Source organism: Geospiza fortis, unplaced genomic scaffold, assembly GCF_000277835.1.
Source record: "Geospiza fortis unplaced genomic scaffold, GeoFor_1.0 scaffold285, whole genome shotgun sequence".
Taxonomy (NCBI): Eukaryota; Metazoa; Chordata; class Aves; order Passeriformes; family Thraupidae; genus Geospiza; species Geospiza fortis.
The window spans coordinates 2,088,482-2,102,311 of record NW_005054403.1 but is presented as its reverse complement, the minus strand read 5'-3'; the positions used below and the strand labels follow the sequence as shown (position 1 = coordinate 2,102,311).

At 40.9% G+C, this 13,830-nt stretch overlaps 1 protein-coding gene across 2 annotated transcripts in view; it reads right to left on the bottom strand.

Moving 5' to 3' along the window:
• Positions 1-10,606, bottom strand: part of CLTRN (collectrin, amino acid transport regulator) — a 24,910-nt gene extending 14,304 nt beyond the window's left edge. The window contains exons 1-4 of one of the 2 annotated variants that reach the window (XM_031061210.1): positions 10,525-10,606; positions 7,196-7,237; positions 6,768-6,826; positions 924-1,009 (exon numbers count right to left, since the gene is read on the bottom strand). In XM_031061210.1, coding sequence (XP_030917070.1) covers positions 924-1,009; positions 6,768-6,826; positions 7,196-7,237; positions 10,525-10,606 — 269 coding nt within the window. Of the gene's footprint in view, positions 1-923; positions 1,010-6,767; positions 6,827-7,195; positions 7,333-10,524 lie in introns of those variants that run through there. The other variant, XM_005426163.2, reaches the window with a different exon arrangement.
• Between the last annotated feature and the right edge of the window lie 3,224 nt (positions 10,607-13,830).

Sequence of the window (13,830 nt, the reverse complement as noted above, 5' to 3'; positions counted from 1 at the left end):
TCCTGGCACATGGAGGGGGAAATCCCCTTTTATTTAAGAGAAAGGCAGCAGCCCCAGTAATCATCATGCAACTAAAGTTAACTAATATCTTTTCAAATGTGGAATATGCTTCACCTGATGCAATGATGGCCTGAAGCAATTTTATTTTTAAGTAAATTGAAAACATTATCCATGTTAGCCTACCAGAACTGTCAATCTTTCATTTCAGACTGAAAAACAATAAAAAAATAATAGGCCTATGGAAATGCACTTACAAGGTTTTTCTTTTAAGAAAGATAAGAGCATCCTGAAAATACAGCTTGCTAAGTGCTCTGTCAAATCTGGTATCTAATTTCATAGAGTAGCAAGGATCAGAAACCAGCAAGGAACGTCCAATACCTCAGGGTAGATATAATCCCAAAACCAATTAAAGGCTGATTTCTATCTGCACTACAACATCTGAGACTCGGTGATGGTAGGTAACTCAGCTGCTGTGATATCAGGGATAGGAATGCAGAGCACAGCACTGGCACAGCTATCCACCTCCCAGGGCTCTGAGTCAGCTCATCCTCAGCACACTACTGAAGCTGAGCTCTAAGGAAGGATGCACCAGAGCTGCTCACTCAAAGATCTGCGCTGCCTTTCCTGACCTCCCACAGTCTCCCTTCACCTCCACCCAGTACAGTTTCCAGAAGGTGCCAAATCTTCCTGCTGCATTCTGCTGAAAGTGAACTGAGATCCACAGGGACACTGGTTCAAAGATTGAACATTGTTGAAATGGAGACAGTGTGATGTTGAATATGTAACTGGGTGTCAGAAGTACAGTGGAACAGCCTGCTTTTAGAATCTCTATGTAATGATTTCTGCAGCTTGCTACAGCAGAGGACAGGTCACTACATGCAGCATTGTTAATATGTATAAGGCAAATCCAAGCAGATGCTTACTGAGTTGTGCTCTTGCTGGAATATCTTCTCATTGCAAAAGCCACCATTGCTTTGAAGAGGTACTCTTCATTAGCATCCCAGGCATACTGTAAAGGGAGATGAAAAATAATTAGTTTCAGCACCAGTGCTGGCAGTACACAGAGGGAAAAGAGTCGCTGAACTTGAAATGCTGTATTGATCAAGAAAATGAATAAAAATTCTCTGGTTGTGCTAAGAAAATGAATGCCCATTATTTAGTGAGGACAAAGGACTTTTTCTAATGGAAAAAAAAAAAGGTGTAATAGAAACTGTAATATAAATCATATAAACTGCAAAGAATGTTTCCAAAAATTAAATTAACTGAATATTTCTGAAAGCTGACCAAACTGGAGATATAAAGTTTATTATACCAAAGACTAGACATATTATTAGAATTCTCCTCACATAACTGCACTCATAGCCTTGCCTCTTTTGCTGGAGAAACTCAGTTAAAGTAGAAGGTTTAAATCCACCGTCTAAGACTATTTGGCTCTGCCTGAAAATAATAATAAAAAACCATTGTTTAAGGTGATCTCTGGGAGCTGGACATTAGGACACCAGGAAATAAACTGAGATTGCAGCCTTATTGCTGCACACTGTCCTGATTACAAGAAGACACAAATATATTAAAAAGTATTATACTGCATGTGAGATAAAAGAGAGAAAATAGCATCCTCACTACGTCAATAAGAAGAATCATGTAGGCTCCAAAAACTGTTCTCTGTTGTCTTGATGAAAAATCATACTTTCATAATTTAAGTTTTCTGAGACAGCTTCACTGGGTTCCCCTGGGCTTTCACTCACATATGCAATTCTAAAGACCTGTAAGAACTGCATCTATTACATTCTTATAACAGGAGCCATGACTGAGGCATACTGATTGAATTTCTTTCCCTTTCAGCAGATTACAAAGATTATTAGTTTCTTGGAATTATATTAAGGGAGGTTGGAAACAGTTTTCTTCAGCCAGTCAGAACACAAATCTAATCTTTAACTTTCAGCATTAAAAAAATCTGCTCTGTAATCATCCAAACCAGAAACCCAGTGGTGTGGGCACTTAGCTCTGTTGTCAACTTGGACCTACTTTTCATGGTCCTTTATAACACATTCAAAAAACAGCAATGTACATCAAAAAAGCAGTAGATAGCATTGAAAATTCCAAATCTTAATTCTGGTTTATAAATTCTGATTTTGGGTACATGGAGATGCAACCTCTCCACGGAAAAAAAAAAAAAAGAGAATCCAACTTTCAGGTATCTGCAGCCCTCATGTTGTACTGGCATCCTGGGAAACTGAACAGGGATGGATGGAGTAAATTAAAGGGCAGAAAGTGATCTTATTTATCATCCCTAGATGAATGTTAAGTGAAATGGGCTCTCTGAGATGAGATAAGACAGCGACAACAAAGCTGAGGCAGAAGAGAACTTTAGCAGCACCAAAGTGCAGCTGCACTGCCGAGAACCTGGGTTCTGACTCACCACTCTTGCCTTGTGAATGAAGGGGTTGTGAACATACTGTGATAATGCTTGTCAACCTGGGAACTTAAATTGAAAAAAAAAAACCCAGAGAGAAACTCCTTGGAAAAAAAGTTATAAAAGTCTGTGTTTTGATCCCACTGCACTGATGAAAATGTGAGAGTAATGAGAGCAACTAGTACTGAAAGAAAGAGATTGCGTAGTAAAGGAATTAATACAGATTGGAGCCATAGAACTATTTATCATAACTTTAAAGATATCTGTATTTAAACCATGAAGCACAATTTGCATTACTAAAAGGGAAGATCTGTTTTTTCTCTGTGTGGCACTATTGACTGAATCCCCACATGCCATCTGCAGTCTTTGAGAGCAGGTCCAAAAGGACAGGAAAGACGTCATTTGTTAGCCTGTGAATTAAACCAGCTGTAGAGATAATTTAATCAGTTGTCTTGAAAATAGATAATGATGAAGCACACTCCATTTCATGCTCACATGGACACAAATACAATGCAGCTCTACGAAGTGCATGGACTCAGTATGTTTATGTTTAGTGCAATGCATATATACATGCACAATTTCTCACAGCTCTCATAAATAATGCAGTAGCCTAGCACTTCTTTAAGTCAGAGTAACAAAAAGAGTATCTCAAATCAGGGAAGATAATTTGTAGTGAGGAATTCCAGGCTCAGTTGAAAGAGTAGGCGCTTGAAGAGTAGGAAAAGAGACAGAATAAACAGAAAATTGTGAGAAAGAGGGGGAGGAGACTGGCAGAGAAAGATCAGCAGAAATCAAGGGTCTTCCTGAGTCAGGAGGAGATATTGCAGACAACCTTCTGGGCAGAAGGGCAAGAAGCCCCAAGAAAATGGAGGCTAAATAGGAAGTAGAGGAGATGGACATGGCTGTGGGCTCCAGGTGAACAAGAACCCCTGTACATGAATGCTTACAGGAATATACAAGGGGGAGTCAACATAATGAGGAGGAAAAGTAAGGCAAAAACAACTTTAAGCTAAAAAACTGTATGAACTCAGGACAGGTGGGCATGAATTTCCAGAAAACTGTTTCCTATCAGCAGCTTTCTCTAATCAGAGGTGCAAAGAAACCTTGAATGATTTGGATTGGAAGGGACTCTGAAGATCATCTAGTTCCAACTCTCCTGCCATGGGCAGGGACACCTTCCACTAGAACTGATTCATTCTAACACAGGGCTTTCTCAGCTTCATCTTTATCCTCCAAATGCAAAGGCCTGGAGCACAGCTGATGACTGAGGATGTCCCTGTGCACTGCAGCTATTGATGCACACTTTCTGCTGCTCTAGAGGAAACATTAAATATCATTTGCAACCATATTTAAATATCATTTGGAACCACATGCTGTAAACATAACTGTTATCAATGAAACACTACATGATGGTATCAGAACTGTTAAATTTACCATCTTTATTGTACTACAAAGGAACCAACACAAAAACATTGGCTCGGTTGCACTTGCCATCCTTTATAAGTTAAGGAAGAGCAGAATTGGACACAGCTAACTGTGAAAGGCAGTCTTAAATGTCTCTTACTGAATGAAGAAGATGATGAGATAATGCATGAAAGATGATGAGTGTAGATTGCTGAGGGGGTGAAGTGCTGTAATAGTGCTGTAAAAGACAAAATTCAAGATATGAGAATATAATATTACAAGATTGCACAGAGCAACCTGGCCTGATTTCAGTGTTGACCTGGCTTTGAGCAGGTGAGGACTAGGGACCATCCAAGATCTCTTCCCTCCTGAATGGTTCTGTGCTTAACTTTACAGCCATTCAAACTGCAGAGTGGCTACAGACACACACTTCTGGATCCCATCTGGTGGCAAAACACAAGGTGTATGGCAGCCTTCCTTCTCTTCATCCTCTACCCTGGAAGCAGCCTGAATACATGAGGCTAAAGGGAAGTGCACTGTCTACTTCAGCTGGCTGCATCCCCTGAGGAGCCAAATCTTTGACTCTTATGGTGAAAATGAGTGATGACACCAAGTTACACAGACTTGTCAGTGCCCATCACTTCCTCTCACTCTCTAGTTGCCTCTGTCCCTTTTGAATTGACTCTCTACCCCTCTGTTGGCTCCATGAACAGAATGCAACTAGTGACTAGCAGCTATTCCAGAAGTTGCTCATAAAGTCAAAAACCATCCTCAGAGAGACGCATAAATCGCCTTCCATTTAGGCCTACAGGCCCTGTGTTTCCTCCCACAGATCAGCAAACACCACCTCTGTCAAGTACACCCATTATTTGCAAATAAAATGATAACAACTGAATACCTACTGCATCAGAGCTGGTCTTTCCAGCTCCATTGTGATAAGAACTAAATAAATACACCAAATGGAACTCCCTGGCTCAGAGTACAGTTTACCTGGTGAACAAATCAAAAAATGGTGTGCTGTTTTCATCAGTCTCATACACAGGGGATGGCATGCACTACACCATGAGAAAAGCTGCACCAACCTCTTTCCTATGCCCCTGAATGTACACTGGAGTTATCCTGCCACTCCTAGAGAAAAATTCCCACAGCATCTCAGCTTTCTGTTATCATGGAGCTTGAAGTGACCTGGAAATGAACCAAGCTGACCACGTTCTGCTGTGACACAATGACAGTATTACACTTTTCTTTGCTAAAATAAACAACACAAAGAAGTAAATTGCCCCAAATTCTTTAACAAAATGAATTTCAGTTCCATAGTAGTTTCAGTTTTCAATTTCAATCATTCACAGAGAAGACTGCAATGGCTATGAAAAGGAACTACTACCACCTGTGTACTTAATAAATGGTTTATTATTTGTGGATGATTTTCTGTGGCATCATACCACTTTCAGCAAGCTGTTGTTCTAAAATGCTGTTCTTGACTGTCCCATTCTTTGAGCTTTCACACACTTTGTTCTATGACATAAACAACTACAAAAAACCAATAGACTCCTCGGTTATGGCTTTTTTCCCAGCAATACAAAGTGCCTTCATGGGTAATGATTTGTCTCATACCCTTTTTGAGTGAAAAACAAAAAAAAAATATAAATGATCAAACAACCTCCCCTTATTTTACTACAGCTGGAAAAGGAAAAGGCACTAAAAAAGGACATTACCAGGAACAGAAATTTTTGTTCTTTGTTACTATGTTGAACCAAGATTAAATCAAAATATTAGCACTTATCATCAAGAGGAGCTTTGATAATTATTTTGACATCTTTTCAGCCATAGTATTACTCTATTTTTAATCATTAAAAAAAAAACTAGGCTTGCACTACTGTTTAATTAAAGTCTCCCACTCAAGAGAATTGACTTCACTATGAATTTCAAGACATTTACTTTAGCAGGTATCTTGAATATTTTTTTGTACTTTGTCTGGGTTATAAAATAACTAGTGAAATTTCGGTCCCTGCTAATGTTAGTTTAAATTACCTGATCTACCTAATTTTAGAACAGCTTCTCCAGTCACAGGGAGTTTCTCATATCACCAGTCTTTTAAAACATGTAACCTACTGCTTTTTGTTTCCCATGTTACTTAACATGATCAGACACCAGACTTACAGTGGACATGACTGTCCAGGATGTTTCATACCTAATTTTCTGCTGAGCCCTGTTAACGTGCTGCAGATTTGCTCTAAGTATTCAAAACTACTAACAAAGTACTGGGCTCTGACATATTAAATAGTGCTTTAGATCAGGAAGGACCACCCTGTTATCTAATGTAGCAATCTCTTACATAGTTTTCATTGCCCACACCAGTATTTCTACGTTAAGCCCAAAGATCTGAATTAAGCCACAGCATTTCATGAGACAAGCCTGTGCACCACAGGCAGAGAAGAAAGGCCACTATCTGCAGCCCTCCATTGGCAAGGAATTGATGAGACATGCTTGAATGATCTCTACAGTTAATGGTTGTCTGAGAGCCTGATATAAAGTCCCATTTCATAAAGACCTAAATATCTTTTCCTGCTTCTCTTCCTAGACATGCTTGACTTTACAATTAGCACTCACGAGCAGAAGTGCTTTTCCCAAAATACAGACTTACATTTATGCAGCACTTCTCATGTATAAAATGCAACATCCCTACTGCTTTTCCAGGAGAAAAAATCTTTGACCAGAAAATTATCTTTATGAACAAACAAGCTTTATATTTTTCCTAAAGGATGACATTTATAGGAGTGGGCTAGTCAAATGTCAAGAAATGGAGGCCTGGATCATGACTTGAGCAAACTATTACAATTAACATTGCAGAATAGATTGCTTGCACTGCATTCTCAAATTTTATAGTATACAGTACTTCTGTTTTTGCAGATATTGTGTTAGGAAGAATATGTGAAGATATTTTACTCACTGCATTATCTCCCAAAGCCGTTTTGATACTAATCCGTACTTTGAAAGCATTCTGTGCATCTGACAAAAGAGAAAAAAGCAAACATATATTGGTAGTCACTCAAAATAGGATTTTAAATCATTTACTTCCCTGGTTGTTTCACAAATGTCAGTTTCTAAATGTGTCTTAAGAAATCACATGGTTAGAACAGAAGTTACCTGCATGAAAAAATCCCAACACAGTCTCAATGAGGTTTACAATGACCTCTTGAAGTGCAACCAACTTCCATACTTAATTTGCAAACTCATAAAAAAAGAAGTGAATACTCAGCATTTCAATCTTCAAACTGAAGACCAGTTAAAATGAAAATCTTAGAAGCTGGCTGCTTTGTAGTCTAAACCATTACCTACTTTACCTAAAGAAAGATGGGAATTAGCTCCAAATCTTACCTGGTTTGCAGAGCTCAGCATGAGCAATGGCAACTACAGAAAGTATAAGCAGCAAAGCCCGTAACATTCCGTCAGCATGGAAAGGTTGAGGCAGAAAGAAGTGAGACTCCCCTGTAAAGCACTCTTAAACTTTGTGTGACCCAGGATTAAAGCATCAGAAGCACCAGTGAACGACCAAGTAAAAGGTTTAATAATTAACCCCCGTTATTTTAGCTAAAAACAGGCACTGGAAACAACTGTCGTCTGTTAGTTATTTACTACCTTTCTCTGTAGTAAAAAACCACAAAAACAACAAAACCAAAAAACTGCAACAAGTATTTAATTTTCCTTATTCCTTTTTAGAAAAATATAACATTTTACAGAGTGTTCCAGGCCAATCTCTTTTTCTCACAGGCATAGTGTCAGACACACAAAGTGTCTGTGGCATGTCACACCAGAGCAACTGGCAACTGCTACCCACAGCAGGCAAATCTGAAGCTTGGCTGCCACTAGATCCCAAAGGAAGCTGCCACCTGCCTTCCAGGGGAAACTGTCTGGCCCCACTGAGGGTCCCTGAAGATAAAGGAAGACTGGGCACCCTTTTCACCTCACCAAAAAAAAATGTGTGATGAATATAGAATACCTGGATCCAAAAAAACAGAGCTCAGGCATTGCCCCTCACTTTCCCTTGAACTCACAGCCCTTGGGAAAGGCCAGCCTGATGGGCACAGTGCCAAGTACCCCCATCCCCACCCCAGCCCCACTCCTGTGTCCTTGCTCAAGCCCAGCAGAGCAAATGCCTTGCTCTACGCAAAAACACCCCACATTTGAGGCATTGCTTTGCATGAAAAGAACTGTTATATGTAGGGAGAAATACGTTTTTCCTGTCAGAGGCTTATTATGGTAGCAACTAGAATAAGCAGAGGTGCAATAAAGGACTTAGTAGGAAGCCCGTTGAAAAGGAATGTATTTTTGTTTTGTAGACATGACCCACTGTGTATATGTCTACACACACATGTGGAAAGATTTTAATGCACTCTGCACTATTAATCAAATGTTTACCAAGATAAATAAATAAATATGGAGGAAAAAGAATTCAGAAACTGATATGTATTGCAGGTATTTGCACAGTGTCTGCAATCTAAGCAGCAAGACAGGATTACTTTATTTCATTATGTTGCTGTATTCCCCCTGCAGCCGCTCTGATTAATGGTTAGTTCCTACCTTGAAGATCACTTCAGAATTACTTTCAGTTGGTCCTTTAGCACCAAGAAGTGTCCTGAGACTATAAACCCGAAGAGCTTCACATGAATGACAAACAGTAAGAAAATCTGACTTAATTGTGGGCTAAATTTATGAAAAACAATAACCAATATTTACTGCATTAGATACTCAGACTTTCAGGTAGCAGAGGACTTACTGTTTCAGTAATTTAAACTGTTTTTAGAGGCCACTGTTAAAGGACTTGATAGCCCATCTTTAAAAGTCATTCACCAAGTTGATTCCCAGGCACCTCTTTGCTCTCACTAGGCAACCCAGTCTGGGTACAAAACTATTGGATACATTATCTGCTCATATGTTCAATCTATGCCTATGAAAACAAAAAAGTGATGCATTCATTTCCAATGACAGCTTAAATTAACATGCTGTGTATATGCACACCAAAAGGAGCACACTGAAAAATGTACAGATATATGAAGGACTATCAGGTTTCTGTAGCATTTGTAACTTAAAAAAATCTTAAAAGAATGTGAATGCAGTCAGTTTCATGGTAAATTCATGTGCATTGCTTCAAAAGCGAACACATGAACTTTTTTGTACCTTTGGAGGAAACACTGGAGAACTTGGGAAGAGAGAAGAAAAGCCAAGCATTCTTTCCCTGCTGCCAGAAGTCAAATGGAACTGAGTGTGATACACAGCATCACCACTTCCCCCTTCTGTAAAACACCACAAATCAGTTCTTCCCCTCAGAATTGCATGGGGCCAGTGTCAAAGTACAGCAAAGGGACACGACACCCAGCAGGAACAAACTCAGAGGACATGACTGGATTCCCTGATCAGAGCTGCTGAATTCCAGCCAGGATGGCTGATTTTCCCCAATTTGTCTTGCTGGTAAGAAGGAAGACAAATTATTTTTTCCAGCAGAGAGGGGAGGAGGTCAGGAGAAGAAGCAGTGTGATAAACACCCCAGCTCAGAGCTCACAGGGAGAGCATCATGAAGTTGATATATACGCGCACAGCAACGGGGATGTGTGCCAAATGCATCCAGCTGAAGGCCCACGTGCATATCCAACTGTACATGCACAGAGTGCTGCACCAGTTGCTACACATCTATAAATCTTTTCCCAAAGCCAGCACAGTTTTCAAATAAGCCAGGTGGACATGCAAGAATATACCAGGTGTTAGCAGGAAGATAACTTTGCTTCAAATTAATGGTATTTTTAAATAGTGTCTTAAAAAGCACTGCAACTTTTCAGTTTACAAATGGAGTATATCTGTATAACCTAAAAGGACAGACAGACATTCTGCCACTTCGTATCTTTGTAATAAATCTACATGCATGGATAACTTTCTGCCCAGCCTCTCTGCTTCCATTTTGGCCAGATACACAGCACTGTTTAAGCATGTCTGCATTTGTTTGCCACTGATTAATCAGTCAGGCATCAGTTTGCTTGAATAAATGACAATCTTCCGGCACATATGCAAGGCATGTTTTTAACTGACTACTTTGTGAGGTGTTAGATTTCTAAGTAGTTCCTCTTTTATACTATCTTTGTTTTTCCTAACTACTGTGGAGCTGCAGGTCATAGCCATGAAGAACTTCATGCATGATCTGCATTCCAGAAATATCATTGAACTAGTGCAAAGAATTATTTCCTTATTGTACCAAATGAATTTGTCTGCCTAGCTGAAAATAAGAGTATCTCTGTAATTTTTTTCAGTATTTTTATCTACAGAAGTTCATGTATAATCTGTATGTACATATTTAAAAATACATCAAAGTTTGGAGTACTGAACAAATCAGGAGAAATTTGTTGAAAAGTCATGAAAGCATATGACTTGGTAAAACAAACAAATCCCCTCAATCTTCTCCATATGATTAGTAATGTACTTTTTCTGCTCCTTTCAATGTCTTGGAAATGGAAAATCCCAGGGAAGTAAAATATTGATAGCTATTGTACAAGTTAATTAACAACTATGGCTAAACTTAACCTCAGTTTTCAAATTTGACAAATTAACAATTTTAAACTCTGAGGAAGTTAATCTTTAGTCTCAAAGAGTTGTGTCCAATTCTTAGGAGGAAAGAGCCAATGTGTGACTGTCAGCTTTAGTCACTCATGGAAATGTACCTGGAGAACTGCAGACCCGACCTGCAGTTGTGCACAGTGCTCTGCAGTTCCTTGGGTGCAGTGGAAATGACAAACACTGCATTGTCACTTCCAGAAGACATGGGGGAACAGGGTGTTGAACGAGGACTGCCACCACAGTCACCACTGTAACAGTGCAGAAGTGGCGGTCACCAAGTTTTTATTAGCGCTCACAGAAGCAGACAGTGGGTGAGAAATCATTTAGCTCTGCACAGTAGTGCAGGTGGGGGAAGGATGCACTCGCCAGCATTCCCATCTATCACCTTGGAAAGGGCACTTTGCAGTGGAAAGCACCAAGGACAGCCCACAGCAGGGCTGGCACTGAGAGTGAGCAGAGACTTCCAGCATGGAGGGGGTGGGAGGATGGTGCTGTTGCCACCCCTTCATTGTCACGTTTATTATACAAACACAGCAAGAAGTGTCAATGAAAACTGACCCATCCCAAATCCACACTTCCTGGAGGTCTCCTACTTAGCACATATCCTCTGGGTCAGACAAATCCAAGCGAGTGATTTGACTGACATTTGACTGCCCCTCGTATTCTCTTATTTCCATTTGCATCATCCAGGGAAAAAAAAAAAGAAACAAACAGATGTACAATTCCATGAGGAAAGGTGCCACTCTTCTCCTGGAGCATATGGCAAATATTATAGTGAGGACAATTTTACATAATTTGTATGCTTATCAAATGTATCTTTCTTTTTTCCACAGAGGGCTGGGGCATACAACAAAGAGAGTGAACCCTTCTTATCTGCTTATGTTACTCTACAATGGCAGAAAATACAAGAAATGGAAACCAGAAGAGCCACAGGGGAAGGAAGTTCAAATGTGTGTCAAAGAGAGTCACTGCACTTCAACAGAGAGATGCTCAACTGTGCATGCACAGCTCTGTGCATACATCTGGAAAGACACACAGGGATTTGCAGTGCAAGGTGGGACATCCATGGTAGTTACTACTTGCATGGTACATAACTACAAGTTGTAAGATAAAAGTTTCTCTGTTCTGGGCTTCCCACACAGTACAATCTGTGCATCCAGCATTGACCTTCTCATGAGAGGGTTCATGTGGTACTGGACCATGAAAGAGTATTTCTCTTTAGAAAATATGAAAGAGTGAGTTCCAAAACCTGAAGGTTGCCACAAAAATAAACTAGGCTTGTGAAGGCCTGGGGTCTATAATTCCAGTGTAAGGAATAACAGCTACTGACTGGAATGCAGTAGTACTTTGGATATGTGAATGGCTCTTGCCTGGAATTGCCATATCTTTTTCTTTCTGACACTCTATCAATTAAATTGTATGGAAGTCTGCACCTGGACTTGAAAACCAAGCTGCTACATGTGTATAAACTAATAAAAATACACAAAACAGAGAAAAATGCAACTGTGTATCCTTGTTTTGAAAAGAATGAAAGCTTTTTCCAGAATCATTCTGGCTATCTCTAATAGCTGTTATGTTTTGTGTTTTCTTAAAATGAGATCCTGCTTTTAATTGCTGAAATATATAAGCTTAAGATGGTGCCTTCCCCAAGAATATTGGAAAAATGTCATGATGAAATGTAGCATACCAAAAGAAAGAAATTACAGAATTTCTCAATTTTGACTCATAAATAGCTTAAAGGAAGGTTAATAGTATGGCATTTCCTCTGTTGATGGGAGGATGAAAGCTATAGTTATAATTTCTTAATGACATAAGATTATGAAACACATTTGGTTGTTTTTTTCAAAACTTTCATGGGTGCCAATGGTTCATCAGTTGTTAAATGCCCAATACTGCCATCTTCTGTATCCAAGAAACAGCAAATTATGTGTTACTTTACATGTATGTTCTGCACAAGGAGCAGTGGAAGTACTACTGATGACAGCTCCTTAATTTTAAGAGTCTAGGATCTGGCACATGGTTCAGTAACAGCAGAGAGGTCATGGTCTGAATATTCATTGGTCAAGTGGCAAATGTAACTGCTGACTACAGCAGTCACATGCTTGCTTTGAATAACTCCACTGAGCTTCAGAGTAAGAAAGAGGATACTCATTATGCTGTTAATGAACAACACAGTCAATTAGTCAGATTTTGACAGAGCCTGCTGTGGTGTGCTTCACCATCAGCAGCTCTGGCTGTTCCTGCAGTGTACTACCTCCAGGATGTAAGAAATAAGCTCCTACGTTGTGGTTTAGGAGAGTAATCTAGACCTTAATCAACAATGTACTTTATTAATGGCTATGCAAAACATGCCCAAATGAAAGCTACAAGCACACTGCCTCTGAAAGCTGCCATCTATCACTCCTGTGACAGAGGAACTGATTACTGACAACTTGCATATTTCCACCCATCACGCCCAGGAGGGTCTGTGTGGAATAGTTTCCTGCATGAAATGCGTTTATAATCAGGTCAGGTACAATGCCTCAGAGACGATGATGGGAATACATCAGCAGTGTGAGTTACATTGATCAATGCACGGGAACTGTGACTTCCCCCAGCTCTGAGAGGCTGTGGGGCAGGGCAGCCATGCTCACAGCAGCCAAGGGACACACTGAAAGCTCCCCTCATGGCAGGCACTGAACACCCCGCTCCCACACACAATTCCCAACACAGCCAAGGCAGCTCCCACACAGAGCACAGGCTGTGGGCAGGCAGGCACTGCCCGGAGTGTCAGTGACTGCCATGGGCAGCAGCATCCCAGGCAAGCTCAGACAGCACTGCACGGGCACCCAGGTACCCAACAGGACTGAGGACATCCCACAGAGTCAGGAGAGGCTCAGGGAATTGGGCCTGTTCAGCCCTGAGGAGACAACCGAGAGAAGACCTCATCAACACATAGTAATACTTAAAAGGAGGCGTCAGAGGATGGGTCCAGCGGGGTTCATATTCTCGGCAGTGCCAAACAATAGGACAAGAGGGAACGGGCAGAAACTGCTGCACAGCAAATTCCACCTGAACAGGAGCAAACACTTCTTTGCTGCGTGTGACCAAACACTGGAACAGATCGCCCAGAGAGGGTGTGGAGTCTCCCTCACTGGGGATATTCAGGAACCGTCCGGACACAGCCCTGCGCCCTGGGATGGCCATGTCTCAGCAGGGAGATTGGAGCAGATGATCCACTGTGGTCCCTTCCAACCTGACCCACTCAGGGATTCCGTGACAACGGAACGCTCTCTGCACTCCCTTGCTTGCGGTCCTTGGGACAGTTCTGTAAATCGGGCTCCCCAATGCCGCCTTTCCCTGCCCCCGGTGCCGCCTGTCCGTGCCCCCTGTCCGTGCCCCCGGTGCCGCCTTTCCCTGTCCCCGGTGCC